The sequence below is a fragment of the Spea bombifrons genome, chromosome 6 (genome assembly GCF_027358695.1).
Source record: "Spea bombifrons isolate aSpeBom1 chromosome 6, aSpeBom1.2.pri, whole genome shotgun sequence".
NCBI classification, from domain to species: domain Eukaryota; kingdom Metazoa; phylum Chordata; class Amphibia; order Anura; family Pelobatidae; genus Spea; species Spea bombifrons.
The window spans coordinates 50091929-50116939 of NC_071092.1; the positions used below are offsets into that span (position 1 = coordinate 50091929).

The 25011-nt window shown below is 46.7% G+C and overlaps 2 protein-coding genes across 2 annotated transcripts in view; one reads left to right on the plus strand and one right to left on the minus strand.

The window, feature by feature from the left end:
• On the minus strand, positions 1 to 8273 carry LOC128500792 (mucolipin-3-like). Its single transcript, XM_053470060.1, has 13 exons — positions 8052 to 8273; positions 6148 to 6315; positions 5592 to 5745; positions 5105 to 5183; positions 4732 to 4828; positions 4082 to 4181; positions 3393 to 3505; positions 2846 to 2995; positions 2401 to 2502; positions 1299 to 1421; positions 767 to 973; positions 310 to 443; positions 1 to 200 (listed from the first exon to the last, which is right to left on the minus strand). Exons 1-12 carry the CDS (start codon positions 8271 to 8273, stop codon positions 315 to 317), a joined length of 1644 nt encoding a protein of 547 aa, XP_053326035.1. The 3' UTR covers positions 1 to 200; positions 310 to 314.
• DNAI3 (dynein axonemal intermediate chain 3) overlaps positions 8208 to 25011 on the plus strand; it is a 25919-nt gene continuing 9115 nt past the window's right edge. Inside the window, exons 1-11 of the mRNA XM_053470059.1 lie at positions 8208 to 8288; positions 15485 to 15601; positions 16440 to 16478; positions 16601 to 16785; positions 17094 to 17198; positions 17715 to 17858; positions 19255 to 19454; positions 19958 to 20074; positions 20470 to 20660; positions 20738 to 20862; positions 21521 to 21610. Coding sequence (XP_053326034.1) covers positions 15487 to 15601; positions 16440 to 16478; positions 16601 to 16785; positions 17094 to 17198; positions 17715 to 17858; positions 19255 to 19454; positions 19958 to 20074; positions 20470 to 20660; positions 20738 to 20862; positions 21521 to 21610 — 1311 coding nt within the window. The 5' untranslated portion in view covers positions 8208 to 8288; positions 15485 to 15486. The remainder of the gene's footprint in view (positions 8289 to 15484; positions 15602 to 16439; positions 16479 to 16600; positions 16786 to 17093; positions 17199 to 17714; positions 17859 to 19254; positions 19455 to 19957; positions 20075 to 20469; positions 20661 to 20737; positions 20863 to 21520; positions 21611 to 25011) is intronic.

The following is a 25011-nucleotide window of genomic DNA, read 5'->3' on the forward strand; positions in this document are numbered from 1 at the left end:
ATGTTCCTTATATGTCGCCGCTGCGGGTCAGTACCCAATATATATTTCAATACAGAATATTTAAGCAATTAGCATTGTATATAACTGAGCGGTAAGCCAGGGGGCGCATCGACAGCCTGGTGTACGCACGAGACAGGTTCAGACATCCCACACCTGGTTTCAAGGATAGTTTCTTTATCGTTACTTTGGATCCCAGATACCTATAAGGAAAAGGAAGAAAAGGAATGAAATAAAGGAGGTTGAGTTCAGTTTATTACAAATGATGAATTATTATTAAATCATAAATATATATTATTATCCAAACGTTACCGGTCTCAGCAGCAGAGCGCAGACACCGCCGCAGCCTCCTCTCCCTGTTTGTAGCAGCTCGTTATTGCCAAGTCTTTAGATTCTGAGACAAACGCATGGAGCTCAGACTCTGGAAAGCCATCTTTCTGATAATTCTACAAACGTTAAATTGTGACTGGATTATACTTCAGTTCCACTTGGAAGCAAAAAACTCCTAATGACTCCTTATCCAGCTATCCCAAACTATGAAAAAGATGCAGCATGTGACTGGGGTGACCCCCTTACTATTCAGCCCTTAACACCCTGCAATCCCTATATGTCTGCTCTGATCTCTAACCACCCTCTTTACTCCTCCCCTCTGCCTCCTATTAGATTGTAAGCTCCAAAGATCAGGGTCCTCTTTCCCTCTGCCCCAGCATATTTCTATGTGTTCACATTATATTAACATTTTATTTGTCGGTGGAAGAGATGCACCTACCTTGATTGTATCGTATGTGTCTGTGATCAACGCTATGAAGAGACTGAGAACCATGTAGATAAAGAGACTGATAAAAGAGTACAAGTAAATCCGGCTGAACAGCCAAACCAGGTAACTCTTCTGCTGCATGATGGAAAACGTGGTGAACATGTCATCTCCATTAATGAGCGAGAACAGACACTCGGACACCATGTTCAGAGAACGGAACTGCAGACAGAAAACACAGACGGGGTGACGTGGGAGGAGACCGACGACAGGCGGAGCGCGCAGGGAGAAGGGCTGCGACAGGCGGAGCGAGCAGGGAGAAGGGCGGCGACAGGCGGAGCGCGCAGGGAGAAGGGCGGCGACAGGCGGAGAGCGCAGGGAGAAGGGCGGCGACAGGCGGAGCGCGCAGGGAGAAGGGCGGCGACAGGCGGAGCGCGCAGGGAGAAGGCCGGAGGCTGAAGGGGTGACAGGGGAAAGACACGAGACTGAAGGGGGTGATAGAACAGAAGTCACTGCAATCACGGGGAACGGGCCGTGACAAATCTACCTTCACGTGATAAGGACCCAAAACGATCCACCCGCAGAAGCAGTAGCCCAGGTAGATCATGGCTGCACAGCAGCAAAACCGGATGACATTAGGGAGAGCTGCCCTTAGTGTGAGGATCAGGAGCTGGAGCAAAGAAACAGAGAAAGTGACAGCAGGTAAGAATCATTCGGCCCCCGTCTAATCGCCCGTTTCTCCTGCTGTAAAGACTCAAACCTTAATCAGTCGTTGGTCTCGTCTTAGATTCAGGAGCCGTATGCCTATCCCATGCATGTTTAATAATCCCGTCACTGTATTACCCTCTACCACTTCTGCTGGCAGGCTGTTCCGCCATCTACCACAATCCCATCCTTATAACTAGTTATATCCCTGTATATTCCTCATGCATGAGTCTAATGCTTGTACTTTTTGAATGTTATTAGGAAACACAGAAGATAAGGGGGATATCTTTAAACTGAGACCAGTTTATCCCAGTCCCTGAGCTCCGGGACACCCTTAACCTGTTGAAGTCTCCTTTCTAAAATTCTGTCTTTTTTTGAGCTTTTACTAGATGTGTCTGTGAATAAATCTCTATGGTCTTTGTTCCCAAAAGGTTATTTCTACTGGAATATTCGACAAAAGCGCTACATTTTTAGTTATCATGAGATCCAGACAGGGGTCCTTTCTGGTTGGAGTCTCCGCTAATTGTGACACGAAGCCGTCGTCTAACAGGTTAAAAATGTGCGTTTCTGGTTTTTTGTTTCACTTAATGTCTGTGTAATTGAAATCTCCTCTGGCTAAAACGCGGCCCAGATACGCAGCTTTGTCAGTTTGTAATAAAAGCTGTTCTTCCCCTTAATACGGATATTTGGGGGTCTGCAGCAATTACTGCACCTGTTATCTGTGCCGGGTTCCCAGGTACGGTCGCCCCCAGTCTTTGAATTTTTACGTTAAGCTACTTCCTTATCTGCGTTGTTTCCACCGTTCCCTTCAGAACATTTAACACCAACTGCCCCATTCAACTACTTATACATAATAAGAGGGTCTTCTATGGGGGAGATTCAAACGCAGGCTATACAATATATACGGCGCATTATTATATACTGTCTTATGTAGCGCTTCTTACATTGTATTTCCGGAAGAAGCCCAGGTAACGAATGACTCCCAGCCACACCAGCAGGGTGGCGGAACCTAGGAGGATGCTGCACACGTCGTAGCTCGATAGACTCTGTGGACGAGAGATCGGGGACAGTCTGTGCTTATCATGCGATAAATATAAAATATACCAGTAAAACAATAGTTTCCCCCTTCGTGATTGGCAGGCAAACCACTGCGGGCTATTTTACTCTTAAACAGGGATTTACTTGATGGAGACCCCCAAACCTAATGAACGCTGGGGAGTGGGTGACCCGCAAAGCCCAGCCACAGGTAGGAGAGATGGGGAGGCTGTAAGAGACTGCTGTACGGGGTTAACCCCTGCCTGTCCATGCAGTAACAGTATGTGAGAGGAAGCGGACCATCTGCAGACGTTTCCGGTCCGCGGGAATAACGTGCCTCTCTCCGTCGCTCACCTTCGCCTGGATCTCCATTTTCAGGACCGAGCCGGCGATAGACAGAAAATCGCTGCAAATGATTGAAAGGTACCAGCCGTTGACAAACTCCATGCGGTCGGCCCACGGCACCCTCCGGGACAGCTGATGCTGCACAAAGGCCACATACTCCTTAAAGTGAACAAGAGAACGTGTCACTAATCCAGTAGTGGACATAAAGGGAGCGACGGGGGCCCTGGGGCCACCTACTCTCGGAACCCGCTGCCCTTATCACTAGTGAGTTGGTGAGATTTCAGAAAATCTTTATACTTGTCAGTTCTGGAGTAATCAGCGCCCCAGTGAGGCAGAGATCGGGGTCATTCATTTACTGCGCAGAGGGGCTTTTATTCTGTGAAATCTCTGGTGTAACAGGCGCAGGGTCCCGGCCCACATTTTAATGAGGACGTTTATCACTAATATAATATATATTATATATATATATATATATATATATATATATATATATATATATATACTGATGTGTCGCTTAGTAACCGAGCCCCAAGCAGCGATGCATTTCGAGACGCACCCTTTGAAGGTGAATCCCGTTAACCACGGAGCGCGTGCAGAGCGTGACGGACGATAAGCAGACCAATATAACCACGGCGTCAAAAATCATCATATAATGGGTGTTCTTCTGTACTGCAGGAAAATAGTCATTCACGATGGATAATGAAAATATAATAATTATAAATACTATAATAAGGTGCTCTAATTCACAATAAATAATGAAAATAATAATAATATAATAAGCTATAATTTACGATGAATAAAGCAAATATTATAATCTATAATAATGTGCTATAATTCATGATGAATAAATAACAAACTATAATAATGTGCTTTCTACGCACAGAGTCCTGCGCGGATACATCATAGCTTTCAATCTCTGCTACTTTATATACGGCAGACCCAGAGGACCTATAGAACTGTCCCTACATCTCTAGTCCCACATGTATGTATGCATGCATGTAATTTATATATGCATGTAATGTCTGTATGTAATGTATATTTAATGTACGCATGTAATGTATGTATCTAAATATATGCATGTAGAGGGGTGATCTTTATTCCATCACACTTTAATGTATGCATTTCTACAGATCACTAAACTCCATAACAGCCTCTCTCCCCCTGGCTGATTTAACCCCTTCATGGAAGCCATCATATAACATGGGATAAAACCGCACACTTCACGCCGTATAAGCGGACACTCACTGGAGCCGGACACGTGCCAATCTCTGCATTCCTGGATAGCAGCATCATTGTCCAGACTTATTTTAATCTTTCCGCTGTGAGCTTTATTATCAAAGGTTATCTGTTGGGAATTGGAGACATATAGATGTCAAGCTGCATATACCCCGCGTGGTGGAAACCTCTTAAACAATTATCTGGGCTAAGTAAGACGGGAATCGACAGACGAAGACAAACCGATACGTCAGGCGGAGAGACTCGGCTCGCAAGCTTGACAAAGATTCAAAATAAACTTACGAAGTCCCCATCACAAAACCTTAAAGCCGCATTTCCTTACCGCCGGGGCCAGCTTCGGACTCACCCGGCACTCAGCGACAGCCATGGGCCTCACCTGGTCACCCTCCGATACTACTGCGAAAAAAAGCTAGGGGGCAGGATAAGGGCCGAGTGCATTACGCTGTCGGGGGAAGTAACGAAGCGCGAGGCTTGACGAGTCGGTTGGTCCTGATTCAAGTCATTGAAATATTTTACACAAGAGTCCCTCACGTGGTCACCAGTAATCGTCCCTGAAATTTACGGACTTTCCTCCGCAGCCCGGACTAGAGGCTGTTTGATCACCCAGCGCCGGTTGTTGCCCCAGCGCCGGTTGTTATGGATTCATCGAGGGCACTTACCGTCACTGTAAAGACGTAGCAGTTGGGCAGCTCGTGATGGCGAATCGTCTGAAGGTTTATTGCTTTCAGCTTAAACACAATTTCTATTGTAACCAGTCTGTAAGAAGAAATAAAGCATCTGTTAGCAGCTGTCGGGGTGAACGTGGCTAATAGCCTCATTATTAACTAAAGCCAAGTTGCCCACCATATCTTATCACGTGATATCTCTTTGAGGGGGATCAGCCGTGCCAACCGCAGACGGATCCCCAATTTACTGGATAAACCGGGCCGTGCGCTGGGGGGGGGAATCAGCGCTGCTGACTGCAGACGGACCCCCAATTTACTGGATAAACCGGGCCGTGCGCTGAGGGGATCAGCTGTCTGTAAAACGTACCTGTGAAAGTCTAGAGTCATGTTGGATCGGTCACCCGGCCCATCGTTGGACGGCGACATCGGTTTAATGTACAGGCATTCTGAAACCCAGACAGACGGTTATCTGCGCGTACATTGTCAGCCCACTCGTGACACACCCATGAAAATAGGTGAGTGACCCCAAACTTTTGAATGCTAGTATATACACGCACCTTCACAAACAAGCAAATACCTATTAACCATCTCCTCGTAGTTCACTTTCCTCATACAGCTAGCACAGGGTCTAAAATAACACGTTCTTAAGGAGTAACTCATTGACTGGATCCTTTCTGTGTTCCCTTTGCTTTCTGTTAATGTGTTCTGGACTAGATCGGGAAGTACACTTTGGGCATGTTTTCTTTTTGTATAGAATTAACCCCCGGACTGAATGCTGTCAGTCCTCCCCAGATCAGTGAAAGGGGAAACACGTATCACAAGCGGCTCAGAGAGGATAAACTTTCACGAATTACCCGTCTCGATGTCAGGATCGATGTCAAACGTTCCGTTTCCAGGGAAGATGCTGCAGCGTCTGTAGAAGTGTTGACAGACGGACAGACGGCTCTGCTCCTCGCCTTCACTGCCATAGGCGTAATTGCCAACAGAGACGTTCTGCAGATCCAAGTACTGCGGCGGGGGTTGAAATGGTTAATACGGGAATATTGTTCCGTTATTACTGGGAACGGCTAGAACGGTGAATATTCTGCACTGAGAGACGTGGCGCTGTCCCCGGCCCGTTCTGTTACGTTTCATTCTGGGCTGCGAGGCGCTGGACAGCCCTGCGGGTAGAAGTTAACCCCTGCTGGAGCCTCATGATATACATTTACATCCTTTATGCTTATGGATTAACCATTTGTGTTAAAAATATCAGCGGGAACACCCAGCGGCTCTGAGATAAGTTGCCACTGAAACATGAAGGTTTGCGATCAGCTCCAAATCCTAGAATTCCAAAGGATTTCGCGGAAAATCTCCAACAGCCATTTTTTATTGTTACGGAGATGAAATAACGGGACAAGTTTCCATCTTTACCTGTTTGATGATAAAATCAACGCGGGCGCGGACATCTTCCTGCCGGTAAACGGCGTACGGCTCATCCTGGGAAGCCAAAAATCCTTCGAGGAAGAGATGCTTGAACGCCATTGTGTTTTCTTCCTTGAAAGTGACGACCATCTGATTACTGAGGCCAAACAAAACAAGCTGGACACAAAAGCACAACTATTAACGAGCCGCCACGATTTACACAACAACCTCCGTAGCGCCAGCAAAATGTTTACTATACGCGTGACATCACTCCCCCCGGCGTGTGACTTCAGCGGCTAAATGTTCTTTTATTTAGGGTTCTATAGTCTTTTTGTTAACCAGTCGCGAGACAAAGCTATGCGATCAAACTGAGGGCAGCTCTGATGGCGCGGTGCTCACCCCATTTGCCCTCTAATCAGGGATAAACTTCAAATTGCTATAAATCCACCGTGACCTCCTTTATGAGGTGGTTGGACAGAAACGTGGAGAGCACCTCCATAATCATGCTAAAACATACACATTTCCATGGGCTACAATTCCCATCATCCTGGTGGACATTGTAGTCATTGGACATTTTTCTTTTGAAATAGTTTTTTATTTTAAGTTTTTATCATGATCCCAGCATGCCGACAGGGATCAGACATTTTATCAGCATGCTAGCTGATCCCACAATAGACGCCGTGACATGCACTTTCTGTTAGTGCTACGTTACTACTGAGTGGCCATATTAGGCTCCCTCCTCAGTGTGCGGATCGAGTAGATCTTACACTGATTTTACTGACCACATTGGCCACGTTTTCCGGGACGAATAAGATTTTCACATATCACTGGTCTGCACAGGTAACTCAGTTATCCCTCCCACAGCCAGCAGGTGGCAGCAGTTTACCTGCGCGGCTTAGCAATAGGTGAAAACGTCCTGAAAAACATGGCTGCTCAGCCTATCAGCTTTTAGAATAAATGGAGTCTGCAACCAATCAGCAGCATTCTCTCCATAGGCAGCATTTAACTCTAACCGCCAGGCTTTCCTATTTACTGGAAGTCTCAGGAGCTGATCGCAGACGACCCAAAGTGCCACCACATACATGCTCGGCATCCTGCTCCTTTTCTGACGAACACGCATGTGGCTGGCACTGAGAGATAATGGTGGCCATCACAGATTTTACAAAATAAACCATAACGCCAGGAGAATGATAAAGATTACTTAACGGGGAGGAATAATCCTGCAGATACAGATAGCAGTACACTTTAATTTGGCTTTACTATTTTCTAACCCTCCAGGAAACGAATGAGGTCACACGGAGGACCTTAAGCTAAGAAAAGAAATGAGTAGTAGAAGATCACGCCTCTCACGTGATGCTGAATGCACACGGCCGGGTACATATTATAGACACGTGACTAAGATCCCTTTTATTATTACATTGGTTTACACACGTGGGGCAGCATCACATGAAGGCCAGTCTGTGGCTTACTATAAAGTGATAGAAACATCCGTTTGGCTCGTCCAATCCGCCTGTTTTTTCGCGATACGTGCTGCTGATCGCAGGAACGGGGCGAAGTTGCCATTTAGCGAGCAGTGGTGTATTTATTTGGGTGACGTCATCGTGTTTTTGAGCGGTTCCAAGGCAGATCTCTGACCTCCTGCATCTGTGCACCCAAGGGGGCGATCTGCCCCTGGACCTGCTGCGCTAAGGCAGTTTTCACCACCACCGGTAGCCCTATTTACTTTGCACACTAATGTCAGAAATCACTGCAGATTTTGGCCACCTCTGTGTGAAGACTGTGTGGCGCATGTTCACCGGCCAGGTTATTTTACTCATGAGCCACACAGTATGCGAACCCACTGCTGGTAAAAGCTCTTACTTGGCAGGGAGCTTCACCCCCCTCCCACCCTTCCGTGGGACCGAATTACTTACTTGAATTGTCACAATAGCAATTTTTAAGATCTGGATACAAAGTTTCCATGGTTTGCGACCCCGAGCTCGGAATTTCTCACAAGGGTTCATGAAAAAGAATCGGAGTTTTCGTCTCAGCTGATCTTCTATGAGGAGCCGCTCGGGGCGACACTGCCCGCCATACAGGGGGTCGCACTCATCTGGGTAACTGCACGCCGGGGCGATTAACTCCGGGTGTTCCATCTCTATTACAGACAGGTAAGAATTGTATCACTTATTTGCTCCTAATGCCCCCGCGTAATCCTGCGCTGACCCCCGCGGCACACTGAAGCAATCCATTAAGGTCCCAGTCCCCGGTTCCTCTCACACTAGAGCTGCTCCGTCTCCTCACTTGTGCTTCCCTGCCTTGCACAGGTCTCAAGGTGTGAGGACCCAGAAAGAGACGGGCCGCCGCAGTGCAAGATCAAGAGAACATAAACAGAGGCTCGCTACTACTATACATGCATAGAGGTAACAAAGATTCATTACAGAGTAAAGGGATAGCTAGAGGCAGGCAAAAAGAACAAAACGCGGCTTTACAGAACAGAAGTGGACACATAAAATCACCTTCCCGCAAGGTTGGTACAGGCAGTTATTGCAGTGGGAGATAATAACGCCTCCCTGAGTGGGAAGAAACAATTCCCTCAAAACAAGCGAACAACAATAATTCAGCGAAACGCACAGGAGCCAAAAAGCCTTTTACCAAAATCTACGCAAATGAACAGAAATAATTATTCACAACTTGTTACCGTCTTTTTTTATGTTGTTACCGTCGGGGGGTCCTTCTTTTGATGTAGTTACCGTCAGGGGGTCCCTCTGGTAATATCACCTTCTGAGCGAGGAGGGGATCAGGTGTCTAATTCTCAAAAGATGAGCTTTAAGCGCTGGAAAGAAAAGAATCCAATGAGAACAGATATCGATTCGGAAAACACAAGACAGTTCTGGCGGCACATCGGCGCCCGTTGGCCCATCTAGTTGCCCGTTTCTTTTATGAGTTGTTGGTCTTGTCTTATAGCCATATGCCTATCCCACGCATAACATTCCCTCACCGGATTAAAGGAGGACGTGCATTATATATCCCACCCAGACCTTTCTACCCCTTGCACACCCCAAATCCATTAACCCCTTACGCTCATAGTATATGCCAAAGTAAGGATCCGCTGCCTTCGATTCTCCACGGCCAGTGATCTGAAGAGTCTGCCGTCCGAGAGCACAAACAGTGAATGCATTGTATGCGGGACAATGACATGTCCTGGGGCAGTGATACCTCCCATACGAGGGGCCCTGGGGCCGGTAATTGTAGTTTGTGACTGTCACGGGACGTCTTTGACAATAATGGTATTTATTAAATAAATGCGATGACCTGGAATAACTGCTACACTTCAAGCTTGGCTTTATTCATCTACTGATGCATCAAACGCAAAATTCATTTCAAATAAACACGATGGGCAAACATGACGTATCCAGGGATCCCCTGCGACCCAGAGCCACTGCCTGCACTGAAGCATCACACGCGGGCTCACAAAGCTCACTATCCTGCACCTACCTGTCCAATACTGCAGCTCTCTGCCACTAATCTGCACTTACCTGTCCAATACTGCAGCTGTCCAATACTGCAGCTGTCCAATACTGCAGCTCTCTGCCACTATTCTGCACCTACCTGTCCAATACTGCAGCTCTCTGCCACTTTCCTGCACCTACCTGTCCAATGCTTCAGCTCTCTGCCACTATCCTGCACCTACTAAGAAGCCTCTTGCACCTCCAGGTACACAGAGGGCAGCGTACGTCTCACCTGTCTGTACAGCTGGTAGTCCTGTTTACCCCGTAATCGGACCCAGAACAACCAGCTCAAGAAATCCGGCCCCTTTCTTCCTTCCTACTGACATCTCAGCCGGAATACATCAGAGACATGGGCTGTCTCTAAATATATAAGTGTCTCTCAGGGTTCCCTGTTCCAATTGTCGGCGGGCATCGCCACGGTTCTTAGCCGTTCCATGAATTCACGGCTAGGTCCTGATCAAGCGTTTCCTGGCTTGTACAGCCTCCATAGCCGGCTAGTCCATGGGAGTCTGGTTCCGGCAGACCAGCCGGGATTTCCTGGTCACCTAATCCTGTGCCCCCCAATGTGCACAGGATTACTTAGACATAAGAAGGGACTGGGAAGGCAGGTAAGGAGTCCAACAGTGCCCCCCTCCCCAACTCAAACATACCCCCATGAGTCCTCTGCCTTAAGGGGTTAACGTGACAGGGCTATCTCTAAATATATCAGAATCTCCTTGACTGTCTCTTAATATGATGTCGCTAAATAAAACAATAAATAATATCAGTGTCAGGGCTGTCTCTAAATATATCAGTATCATCCCAACTGTTTTTGAATACATCAGTGTCATGGGCTGTCTCTAGATATATCAGTATCTCTCAGACTGTCTGTGTATACATTATCATGGACTGTCTCTAAGTATATCAGCATCTCCCGACTGTCTCTAAATATATCACTATTTCTCCGAATGTCTCAGAATACATCGATATCATGGGCTGTCTCTAAATATATCAGTATCTCTCCAACTGTCTCTAAATATATCAGTGTCACGGACTGTCAGAATATTTTGGCATCCATCAGGCTCTTTAAAAAACATTGGTGTCTCATGCAATAATGTCTCTTGTCTCCGGACACATTACTTTCATGTCTCCGAATATATATCACTGTCTCTCTGGCTGTTCCTGAATACCCCAGTATCTCAGACTGCCTCTGAACGTATCTGTTTCACCTGCCGTCTCTTTTTAATGCCGCCTGTTACAGGGTCACCATATCCAAGGCTGGGTACCCCTGTTTGAGGGCTGAGGAAACACCAGTTAGTACCCTCATATGGACCTCCTGCTATTCACGGGTCAGTCAGACCACCATTCGTGCAGTAAAAGAAGAACTCTTTTATTACAAAAACATATAGATTCTTAATTCTATCAACATTCCTTTAACAGACGTTCTCAATACACCCAGAACCCAACCCCAGATCCCATCACCCCGGGAGTACACAGAACCCAACCCCAAATCCCATGAGATCGGGGAGTACACAGAACCCAACCCCAAACCGCATCAGCTCAGGGAGTACACAGAACCCAACCCCAAATCCCATGAGATCGGGGAGTACACAGAACCCAACCCCAAATCCCATGAGATCGGGGAGTACACAGAACCCAATCCATTCAGTCCAGCTATAAAACATCCTATAAAATATTACCGGGTCGCCGGATCAGAAACAGGACACAAACGCACACTCAATGACCCAGCTAAACCGCACACGAATCCCCAACAAAGACCTAAACCCCCCCTCAACGAAACACTTTGTGCAAATTGCCCCAAGACAACCCGACCCAGAGTTCCACGAAAACGTCTGTCTCTGCCCGGACACAGCAGGTCGGGGCAACTCCAATTAACCTGGCCCTGTCACACTGCCCCTGGTCTGAACCCCGCAGCCGAACTGCTCTGTAACCGTCAGCCGCCCCGGAACCCCGCTGCCGCTCCGGGGCCGCGCACTCTGCCAGGTAACTGCAACACCCCACATGACTGTATACAGTATATGTAACATCTGTCTCTGTATGTATCATGGTCTGTCTCTGTCAGTATCTGTAACAGTCTGTCTGTATCACGGTCTGTCCCTGTCAGTCAGTATATGTAACTGTCTGTCTGTCTGTATCACGATCTGTCTCTGTCAGTCAGTGTCTGTCTGTCTGTCTGTATTACGGTCTGTCTCTGTCAGTCAGTATCTGTAACCATCTGTCTGTATCACGGTCTAACTCTGTCAGTCAGTATATGTAACTGTCTGTCTGTATCACGATCTGTCTCTGTCAGTCAGTGTCTGTCTGTCTGTCTGTCTGTATCACGGTCTGTCTCTGTCAGTCAGTATCTGTAACCATCTGTCTATCACGGTCTGTCTCTGTCAGTCAGTATCTGTAACCGTCTCTCAGGCGGTGACTCGCCAGTCCGGCCGGGAACAGTAGGCGGAGTCAATCTTAATCCCGCGCAATGTGCAGCTGCCAATCACTCGGCGTCCCCGCCCCATCTGCTGGGAGAGAGACTGGGATTGGCCGTCGATCTGTAACTGATCCAGTGCATGTGTTACCCCGGCAACTTGTCGTTCCCTTGGACGCCGAACTGAGACAACGCCGAAGAACCAGGGTCCACAGGTACATTCTGGGGTCATAGGCCTATTTCGGGGGCCACAAATCCGGAACAAGGGCCATAGATACATTCCGGGTCCATAGGACTAGTCCGGGGGCCACGGATACTGACCATTCCGAGGATACAGGCATCCAGGGAGCACAGGTACAGAGCAGCAGGGCCACATGTACAGTCTGGGGGCCAAAGTCAGAGCAATAACTTCTGCATCCCAAATGTAAAAATATGCAGGGCTAACACCGGATTGCGGCCCCTGCTCCGACCCAAGTGCCTGGACTGTGTGTAATCCATACTCAAAGATTTCACGGAAAATACAAAGAACTGCCCCACCGTCCACCTCCCGGTAACAGAGCGCAACTCCACCCCTGCCAGTTAACACAGCGGAGTGCCACCCCCCCTAACCCCCCCCCCCCATCCTGCACCCTGTTATACAGCGCAACGCCACCCCCTATCCGGTAAAGCAACCCCAAAACTCACCCGGTAACACAGCGCGACGCCAGCCCCCTGTCCGCTAACACATCACAACGCCAGCCCCCTGTCCGCTAACACATCACAACGCCAGCCCCCTGTCCGCTAACACATCACAACGCCACCCCCTATCCGGTAAAGCAACCCCAAAACTCACCCGGTAACGCAGCGCGATGCCACCCCCTGTCCGCTAACACATCACAACGCCACCTCCTATCCGGTAAAGCAACCCCAAAATTCACCCGGTAGCACAGCGCGACACCAGCCCCCTGTCCGCTAACACATCACAACGCCCCCCCCTATCCGGTAAAGCAACCCCACAATTCACCTGGTAACACAGCGCGACGCCAGCCCCTGTCCGGTAACACGTTGCAACGCCACCCCCTATCCGGTAAAGCAACCCCAAAATGCACCTGGTAACGCAGCGCGATGCCAGCCCCTGTCCGGTAACACGTTGCAACGCCACCCCCTATCCGGTAAAGCAACCCCAAAACTCACCCGGTAACACAGCGCGACGCCAGCCCCCTGTCTGCTAACACATCACATCGCCACCTCCTATCCGGTAAAGCAACCCCAAAACTCACCCGGTAACACAGCGCGACGCCAGCCCCTGTCCGCTAACACATCACAACGCCACCCCCTATCCGGTAAAGCAACCCCAAAACTCACCCGGTAACGCAGCGCGATGCCACCCCCTGTCCGCTAACACATCACAACGCCACCTCCTATCCGGTAAAGCAACCCCAAAATTCACCCGGTAGCACAGCGCGACACCAGCCCCCTGTCCGCTAACACATCACAACGCCCCCCCCTATCCGGTAAAGCAACCCCAAAATTCACCTGGTAACACAGCGCGACGCCAGCCCCTGTCCGGTAACACGTTGCAACGCCACCCCCTATCCGGTAAAGCAACCCCAAAACTCACCCGGTAGCACAGCTCGACGCCACAGCCTAACGGTTTATTGAGAGTCCGGATATTTTTTTGATCCCGTTTCAATAACATTACAGAGAAAACAGAGTCATCTTAATATCTCAGAGGTCTCTTCGTCAGTTGTCACTCTTTTCAGGGACTCCAACGGTATTTTATGGTAATACGTATTTTGTGGTATCTGGCAGCGGGTCTGACCGGGTCTTGTCTATATTAATAAGAATAATGTACCTGCCGAGAATAAAAACCCGCCGAGTCCCTCCACGCCTGATAATCGCCTGCAGCGAAGCGCGTCGCCGGGGAGAATGGCGTTTCCCGGAGACTCGGAACAGGCAGATGGCGTGGGTTTGTGGCCGCTTCGCTTGGTTGGTGACAGGCAGATGGTAGGTGGGTCACCCCGCGTGACACAGACCTGGGCAGATGGCACAGTTTTTAAGGCGAAATCACGGGTGTTCAGCGTTACTCAGAAATGAATCATTTTTCCACGTGGCTGACGGCTCATTCTAAAAACGTTCGGACGCCTGGGACAGCGCATGGAAAAACCACAAGGGGAAATCTGGCGTCATCCCGGAGCGTCCCCCGTTTTATCGGCTGCCGTATAAGTGTTCGGGGTTTTCTCGTAGAAGCTTCTACCGGCTGCGCATGCACTTTATTTACCCCATTTTATCCGCAGCTTATGGGAAAGGATCAGGTGTTGCCTGTTGGTTATTGGCAGGCAAAGAGTTAACTTTCTCAAGAATATTTTGCTGGCGAGGAATGTCCGACGGTAACCACGGGTTACGGGGGAAGGTGGTCTATGGAAACGCGACGCGTTCCTCTTATTGTAGCCGGCTGCGCATTGGCCCCCGCGGCCCCGACCACTTCCTGCTGCGTACGACTCGCAGGTGAAATTAACGCTTTTGCAGAAAACTTTACGTATAACCTGCCGTTTCTGCGCACTCCCCGCGTGTCCGGTAACAAGGAGGCGTGTTACAGGTGGGGGGGCAATTAGTAGACCCCTACTCGGAATCTTATCATCCTCCTCAGCCGCGCGATGCCCTGCGTGGCACATGAAATATACCCAAAGGCAGGAGCTCTCATCTCCCATTCCCAGAAACAACGACAGGACAGGAGGACCGATACCTGATCCGCAGGCAATTTAATATATAGTCTGGGGGCAAGTGGGGCCGGTAATTTGGGGTAACTTATGGACGCTGGTGCAGAGCGGTTTACTGGTTTATACGTGCCACGTGCTGCCGAGGGGCCTCGCTATATGTGCTGATAAGAAACATGCTAAATGTATATGTGTCCCAGTAACACGGCTGTATACGGTTAGGTCCGGGGCAGTTGGTTTGTTGGGGATTGTCCCGTTGGCTCTCTGGGCCTCCATAGTACTGCTACCCGGTGCCACTCATGCTCCAGAGGCGGAGCACTGAGATATGATGTCATATTTCGTCGCCTAGCAGAGGATAGAGCTGCAGCGGGGAGGCCAAGGCATGGTGTGGGGCAGATTCCATCCTAAAACCACCCCTTACGCTGCGGCACAAACACAACATGCGGCACCCGAACCCGGTGTGGTGACCCTGCTGTGCTCGGCACCGAGCTTGTTACTGACTCCCCTGGGGAACGGGTTTCACTGCTGAACCGGTGAGACCCTTTGTCGGCGGGGTAATGGGATCCTGCTGTCAGTGTAAAAAGTTCTTCTATTGGACGGGTTATTGGTTTGGTCTTAAAGTTCTAACAGTGGCCGAGGTAACGGTCGCTGCTGCCTAATGTCTCCGCTCGTCTGTTCGGGGCAGGAATAGCCAGCTGGGGATGCTGTGAATATCTTTAATGTATTTATACTTTTTCTGTGTTTTTCAGACATGTCTGCCAAGGAAGTGTCCAGATCGCCATCAAGAGGTTCCAGAGGATCGCCAAAAAGACCTAAAAGTATAGAGAAGAAATCAGGAGGCACCAAACGAAAAGGCAGGCAGTCTGGTAATTATCGTAGCGGCCACAGGGCACTTTAATGGGCTCTGTCAGCTGTCTCCTGGCATTGACATAAAACAAGATATTGGGGTACAAATCGCCCCCTTAAACTGCCTCCCAGAGACAACAGGGGCAGTAATGGGATTAACAATACAATAGGGGTACCAACCTCCACTATCTATTACTGGCCAAAACCAGTTCCAGGGATTGGCCGGGGTAAATGTCTGTAGTGGTGGAACTGGGGGGAAGGGGGGACTGATTTATACAACATATTAATGCACCACGGGGGGGCTAACTTATTCAACATAATAATGCACCATGTGAGGGAGGAACTGACATTAAACTAAAACAATGGTGGTCTCTCCCTGGTGGCAGATCCTGGCTGTCTGCCGGAGATTATCCCCTCAGCCAGTGATGAGATGATACTGCTGGGGGTAGCCACAGAAGTCTCTACAAACCCAGGGCCCATAGTCAGTAGGGAGGAGGCTGGCCGTCAGGCCTCTCCAGTGGCCCCAGTGACGGAAGGCTTCCGTCACAATACGCATGGTGTGCTGTCTCGCTGCTGGCTCCATGTCTTAATTTGCTTGGCGTGCTGTCTCGGCATCCTTCTGCCGTTCGTTGACCGCGGCTAAAATGTATCCATATAACACAGCCCTTATATTGCAGAATCCCCAGAAGGGGGGAAATTACCGCGGTTCAGTCAATCACTGGGGGTAGCAATTCCCCCCTAGATTTAAAAATACAGTTATTCGTAAACAAATCTGGAGGCACAGAGGTCTCTTGTTCATGTGTTTGTGATGGGTGGGGGCAGCGTGTCTGTGTTCTTCAGTATGCCTTTATTTTTCAGCCAAGAAACGTGAAGATTCGGCTGCAGCTTCCACTGTAGGTACGTTCCTTAATGTTATTGTTTATCGTGTTTGTTGTTAGTTTCAGGATTAGTGTTTTTTCCTTTTTGGTGAGAATTTTGAGTCGGATTTTATTGGTGAATTAAACGCTCCTGTGTCTCAGGTCACCCGGATTATATCGCCCCTCTTGTTTTAACCTCGAAGACCCAGGAAATCTTTCAGTGCCGCGCCAACGAAGACGTCACGCAGGAGAAGCCTTTCAAGCTCCTAAAGAAAGATGACGTCCTCGGCGACCTGCGAGCGAGAGCCGCCGTGTCCGATTTCCATCCGCTGAAGTCTGTTATCGCGGTAAGTCTGCAGCCTTCGTAATCCCGATGCGTCACGGCGATAAATCCGAGGAGAATAAAGCGGATTATGGTGACGGCTTCGCTCAGTAGAACCGCGTGTGCCGTGTAAATGAAGTGCGCGTGACGGACGTGCAACGGCCAATCTCACAGATCACTAATCATTTTCCCGAGTGCCATGGTAACATTTTATCCTGTTGTGTGCGGCCCCCAGTGCCAGAGTCCGGGTCCAAGGGCCGGTCAATCGGCCGCCTTCTGCCCATGGTATGCTGGTGTTCGGTTTGGCCTGAAATTGTCTTTTCTCCGTGGCAGGAGTACCCGGGAGAGGAGCTGCTGCTGGTCTTTGATGGAGAATTTAAATACGGACAGAACTTCTATCTGGTGTCTACAGAAGAGGCAAAAGATCTCATTCTCCACGTAAGCAGAAAACCTGTCGACATCAACAAAATCACGTCGCCCCCGGATAATGTATAGTTAAATCAATGCCTGGTCCCTGTATAATGTCTAGTTAAATCAGCAAGATGCCGGCCCCTATTTAATGTATAGTTAAATCAGTGAGCCGGCCCCCTGTTTAATGTATAGTTAAATCAGCAAGATGCCGGCCCCCTGTATAATGTATAGTTAAATCAGTGAGCTGGCCCCTGAATAATATAAAGTTAAATCAGTGAGCCGGCCCCCTGTATAATGTATAGATAAATCAGTGACGGGCCCCCTGTATAATGTATAGTTAAATCAGTGAGCCGGCCCCTGTATAGTGTATAGTTAAATCAGTGAGCCGGCCCCTGTATAATGTATAGTTAAATTGGTGGAGGGGGTTGTCATGCGGTGGAAGTGTTCAGGGTCTAAGCATGTATTTGTAAAGCGGCCCCACCTGGTGAGGAGGCTTTTCCCAGAATCCCTCTCTTCAGATCACAATTTGCTTCCTGTTTGTAGCCCCCAGAAGCCGCGACTGATGAAGAGGAGAAGGATGAAGATGTTGAGGAATACGTTCCCCAGCCTCTAGTCGTCAGGCCCTGGGTCTCACTGGGAAGTGAAGTGGAAATTGAAGATGAAACTTTGAAACCTGCGCGTGCACAGGTCAGAGGACAATATATCCCATTGTACAGCCCTGTGGAATATGGTGGTGCTAAATAGAACAATAAATAATATCCAAATATACCAGATTCCCATATATATATATATATATATATATATATATATATATATATATATATATATAGTATTTATATATACTGTGTGTGTGTGTGTGTATGTATATGTATGTATGTATGTATGTATATATATATATATATATATATATATATATATATACACACACACACAGTAATATATATATATATATATATATATATATATATATATATTACTGTGTGTGTGTGTATATATATATATATATATATATATATATATATATATATATATATACTCAAGAAACTCCAAGTTTCCAATCAACGTTTCAGTCTATTTATTGTAGACTTTCATCAGGACATGTGCCGGTAACTATTTTTGGATATTGTATGATTTGCTGTTGCAGCTACTTGGCCCCGGGCAGAAAAAGTGGTGATTGGAGTGTAATTGTTAATTTTGGACTTTATATATTGCCCACAGACCATAGCAGTGCTTTGCCCGCATTCTCCACCATATGTGACAAACCCTATAGCATGAGGGCCATACATGTCACTTTTAGGGGTCCTAAGCACAGTCCTCTAGGGCAATCAGAGTCAGGAACAGCAGCTTTGAACAAAACAGCGCTTTATTTTAACTGCTTAAACCCCAAAAACCAAATCATAAAAAGAAAACCTAGCTCCCAATTGGAGCCCTCTCTAACTGAACTATGCTGGTCCAGACTGACCAGCCTAATCACCCACTGCCTAATCACCCACTACCTCAACCTCCCAGCCAGACCCAGCTACGCCAGGCTCTGAAAAATCTCCCCCAGACAACACACAAAAAGTCCAGGCAGGTGATGCCTCACTTGGCTCAGGGATGGTCCTCTTGTGCAGGGCCTCTCCTTGCCCTGGGAGCTCAGGGAGCTTCCTCTTCCCCAACAGTCTCCCTGAGTATCAGGCTCCAGGGGTTTTTAATGCCCAGCACCTGGGCCTGACGCCGGCCTCATAGAGATCCCGGACCGGATCCTGCAGATGTCTTGCCTCCTGGAAACCCGGCATGGAGTTTCCACAGAATGGGGGAATGGAGCATTGGCCCACCCTGCTCTCCAATTGCTGCACCCCAGGGACCCATATGTATAATCTGCATAGCAGCTGTACTCAGATGCCATGCTAATCATCTCCCTGGGGTTCACACTGTCACAATATATATCTACTGTGTGTGTGTGTATGTGAATATATATATATATATATATATATATATATATATATATATATATATACTGTGTGTGTGTATGTGTGTATATATCTACTATGTGTGTGTGTATATATATATATGCTGCAAATGTTTTTAATGTTTTCTGCAGATAAAGTTCGTGATTTCGAGGGTTCACCGGGAATTTGGTTCTCAAGTTACTTTCAGCGATTCCAACGCATCAGAGGTTAGAGACGGGTACATGGAGTGCGTGAGTTACCCCGACACGCAACTCCGCATCGCGTACAGAGAAAGAGACTCGGGAGTGCAGGCCGTTCCCGTCCTACAGGACAAGAGCACACAGACTAAATGGTACGTCTGGCACCGTCGCGAGAGCGTGCCGAGTAAACGGTGCGTCTCGCTCTGTCGCGAGAGCGTGCCGAGTAAACGGTGCGTCTCGCTCTGTCGTGAGAGCGCGCAGAGTAAACGGTGCGTCTCGCTCTGTCGCGAGAGCGTGCCGAGTAAACGGTGCTTCTCCCTCTGTCGCGAGAGCGTGCATACTAAACGGTGCGTCTCGCTCTGTCGCGAGAGCGTGCCAAGTAAACGGTGCGTCTCCCTCTGTCGCGAGAGCGCGCATACTAAACGGTGCGTCTCGCTCTGTCGCGAGAGCGTGCCGAGTAAACGGTGCGTCTCGCTCTGTTGCGAGAGAGCGCAGAGTAAACGGTACATCTCGCTGTGACTCCAAGGTACCTCTTTCATAAATCTGTTGCTGCTGGAGAGTTCTTGGGGGAAGCCAGCGGCTTGGTCCCGCTAGATCCCATGTGGGACCGCCGGCTTTCTTATTAGAGTGCATTAATAGTTATCATTTCCCGCAGGACGTACCCCAGAAATTCCTGCACCCAGTACGAGCCTCGAACGTTTTCCGAAGAAGAAACAGAGAGCCGTCTGTCATCTAAGGCTGTGAAGGAGTTTATCAACTCGGTCTCTGTCCGGTAGGATCCATGTCATTTTATTCCGACTCCCGGACATGCGCAGCCTTTCTGTACATTAATCATGGATTATTATTATTTATTATTATCATTATTAGTATTTATTATTCCGTCCGCCTGTACAGCAGACAAAAAGCTCCTTATCCCTAAATAATAAATTGTATTTCAATCAAACTGCGACCAGCCGAGTATCTAAAACGTGCGTACAGATAGCCCCCTGTGGAGGACGTTGGGGGCAGCGACCAGCGAGCGTCCTCCATGGCCCGGGATTTAACGAGTGTAATAACCATCGGGGTTATAAGTTGACCATTGCGTATATATGGGGTGCCCGAGCGCAGGGTGGGGGGTCTTCCGAAGGAACATTCATTGAATGGTTCGTTCTGCCGTCCGTCTCGTAGGCTGGAAATGGCGCTGCAGCAAAACGAAATCATGAACGCCTTCTGGGACGACTGGAGAGCGCTGTGTGAGGACGAGAGCGCCTTCGGAGGCAAATCCGACTGTCACCTGAAGGAGTTCCAGTCATTCACAGAACACCATTTCTGCAAAAATAAAAGCGTTAGCTGCGTGAATTGGCACCCGACTGTCCCCGGTGAGTGCGCTCGCTCTGTGCGGCTCTCTCCCCCGACTCCGGGGGCTTTTATTACATTATCGGTGTTACCCCCGCAGGGCTGGTCGCCGTCTCTGTAACAGAACGCCTTTCGTTTGAGGATCGTGTGAATTTGTCATCGAAGCTAGTCCTGAAGCCCTCGCTCATCCTCCTGTGGAGCTTTGCGGACCCCATACACCCTCAGGTAAAAGGCCCCAGGGCCCCCGGGGGTTTCATTACCCCAAACCCTTTCTAGCTTTTTAGGAAATTAAGGCCATGTTCGGGCTGTTTCACGTTTAAACGAAATATGTTCCATGGAGCTTGCAATCTGCTGAGCGCCGTGTGGGATGTGAGCTTTACCTGCAGCCCAGGGGCCACTAGCTGTTATTGGGGGCCGATCCACTAACTTGTTGTAATAACTGTGTTTTGGATGCTTTCCAATAAAGCCTTTCTTCAATTGTTGAACTGCTCCAAATTATGTGAATATAAATGTACGTGCACGGAGAGAGAAATAAGACACACGACACACTCTGCTTTATTTTGTTTATATTATAGATTATATAGTGTCCGGAAAGAGGGACGTCAGGTTACCTAAAGCTTATTAATTGGTTAATCCTGAAACTATGCGGAAATAGGCAGAAAGGCAGAAAACCGTTAGAAACAAATATTAGATACTTTCCTGCAACTAGATATAGCCGGATGGTGCTTGCGATTAGTAAAACATAGATAACTGAATACACTGCTACTTGCGTCTCTCATGTATCTGCGTGAGGTGTAACCCTTTATATTGGTCGAGGCCAGCTTATATTCATTAAAGCAATAAGCGTTTCTTGCTGATATATTCTGTCATTCTATTGGTCCAGCTGATGCTACAATCCCCCGAGGATGTCTCCTGCTTTCAGTTTAGTCCAAGCGACCCGAATATCATTGTCGGCGGCTGCATAAACGGCCAGGTGAGACTCGTTCTCCTTCAGTGGGGCGAACGGAGCATGTCCGGGATATAATACACGGGAAGTATTACTTATAATACACGGGAAGTGTTACTTATAATACATGGGAAGTATTACTTATAATACATGGGAAGTATTACTTATAATACATGGGAAGTATTACTTATAATACATGGGAAGTATTACTTATAATACATGGGAAGTATTACTTGGGAAGTATTACTTATAATACACGGGAAATAATAATACACAGGAAGTAATAATACACCGGAAGTATTACTTATAATACACGGGAAATAATAATACACAGGAAGTAATAATACACCGGAAGTATTACTTATAATACACGGGAAATAATAATACACATGGAATAATAATACATGGGAAGTATTACCGTATTTGCTCGATTATAAGACGACCCTGATTATAAGACGACCCCCCAAAATCTGAATATTAACTTAGGAAAAAAAGAAAAAGCCTGAATATAAGACGACCCCAAAGGAAAAAAGTTTTACCAGTAAATGTTAATTCATGTAAACTATTTTTTTTAATAGAAGCTATGATTGAGAAAAATTATTTTTTTTGTTTTTATTTCTTGTATTTTCCAACCTGTCCCCCAGTTACGCACATCTGCCCCCAGGCTTGCCACTCCAATATGGCACTGTGGCCCATGATATGCCTTTTAACCCTCTATATGCCACTGTGCCCCATGGTATGCCTTTCTGGCATTTAGGGGGTTAAAATGCATATTATGGGGCAGAGTGGCATATAGGGAGGTATAAGGCATTTCAGGAGGCAGAGTGGCATTAAGGGAGTTAAAAGGCATTGTATAGAGCACTCTGCCTCCAGAAATGTCTTATACCCCTATATGCCACTCTGGCATTTAGGGGGTTAAAAGGCATATTATGGGGCAGAGTGCCAAATAGGGAGGTATAAGGCATTTCAGGAGGCAGAGTGCTCTATTAAATGCCCCCTTAACGCCACTCCAGAAATGCCCTATGCCCCCATTTAACACACACACACACCCTATACCCCCATTTAACTAACACACACTTACACACACACACACACACTCACACTCTCACTCCTCTCTTACCGGTGCTTCCAGCCAGGGCAGCGGGTTGACGTCGCGTTCCGCTGCAGCCGGAAGGAGGTGGAGTTGGCAGCGGGGGTTTGTATGCGTCCGTCGCATATACTTTCCCCGGCTGTCAGAGATCAGAGTTCCCCGCACCGGTGCGGGGAGCTCTGATCTCTGACAGTCGGGGAAGGTATACGCGACGGACGCAGACAACCCCCGCTGCTAGCCACACCTCCTTCCGGCTGCAGCGGACGTTGTCTACGCGGATCGCGTAGACGTCAACCCGCTGCCCCGGCAACACAGCAGGAAGCACAGGTAAGTGTGTGTGTATGATGGGGGGGGGGTTGAGACAGGAGGATCCAGGTCCCCTGCAGCGGTGCGGGGGATCTGGATCTTAGTCTCCTAATCAGACCTCTATTTGAGGTCTGATTAGAAGACGACCCCGATTAGAAGACGAGGGGTATTTTTCAGAGCATTTGCTCTGAAAAAAACCTCGTCTTATAATCGAGCAAATACGGTACTTATAATACATGGGAAGTATTACTTATAATACATGGGAAGTTTTACTTATAATACATGGGAAGTATTACTTATAATACATGGGAAGTATTACTTATAATACATGGGAAATAATAATACACGGGAAGTATTACTTATAATACATGGGAAGCATTACTTATAATACACGGGAAATAATAATACACATGGAATAATAATACATGGGAAGCATTACTTATAATACATGGGAAATAATAATACATGGGAAGTATTACTTATAATACATGGGAAGTATTACTTATAATACATGGGAAGCATTACTTATAATACACGGGAAATAATAATACACGGGAAGTATTACTTATAATACACTGGAAATAATAATACACGGGAAGTATTACTCATAATACACGGGAAATAATAATACATGGGAAGTATTACTTATAATATACGGGAAGTATTACTTATAATACATGGGAAGTATTACTTATAATACACGGGAAATAATACACTGGAAATACTAATACATGGGAAGTATTACTTATAAAACATGGGAAGTATTACTTATAATACACAGGAAATAATAATACACGGGAAGTATTACTTATAATACACGGGAAATAATACACGGGAAGTATTACTTATAATACATGGGAAATAATAATACATGGGAAGTATTACTTATAATACGCGGGAAATTATAATACACGGGAAGTATTACTTATAATACACAGGAAGTATTACTTATAATACACGGGAAATAATAATACACAGGAAGTATTACTGATAATACATGGGAAATAATAATACACAGGAAGTATTACTAATAATACACAGGAAGTATTACTAATAATACACGGGAAGTATTACTTATAATACATGGGAAGTATTACTTATAATACACGGGAAATAATAATACACGGGAAATAATAATACACAGGAAGTATTACTTATAATACATAGGAAGTATTACTTATAATACACGGGAAATAATAATACACAGGAAGTATTACTAATAATACACGGGAAGTATTACTAATAATACACGGGAAGTATTACTAATAATACAAGGGAAGTATTACTTATAATACACGGGAAGTATTACTTATAATACACGGGAAGTATTACTTATAATACACGGGAAATAATAATACACGGGAAATAATAATACACAGGAAGTATTACTTATAATACATAGGAAGTATTACTTATTATACACGGGAAATAGTAATACACGGGAAGTATTACTTTTAATACACGGGAAATATTAATACACGGGAAGTATTACTTATAATACATGGGAAGTATTACTTATAATACACTGGAAATAATACACGGGAAGTATTACTCATAATACACGGGAAATAATAATACATGGGAAGTATTACTAATAATACATGGGAAGTATTACTTATAATACATGGGAAGTATTACTTATAATAATACACGGGAAATAATAATACACAGGAAGTATTACTTATAATACATAGGAAGTATTACTTATAATACACGGGAAATAATAATACACAGAAAGTATTACTAATAATACACGGGAAGTATTACTAATAATACACGGGAAGTATTACTAATAATACAAGGGAAGTATTACTTATAATACACGGGAAGTATTACTTATAATACACGGGAAGTATTACTGATAATACACGGGAAGTATTACTTATAATACACGGGAAATAATAATACACGGGAAGTATTACTTATAATACATGGGAAGTATTACTTATAATAGACGGGAAGTATTACTTATAATACACGGGAAATAATAATACACGGGCCGTGACATGAAGCTCAGGATCGGGACAGCTGC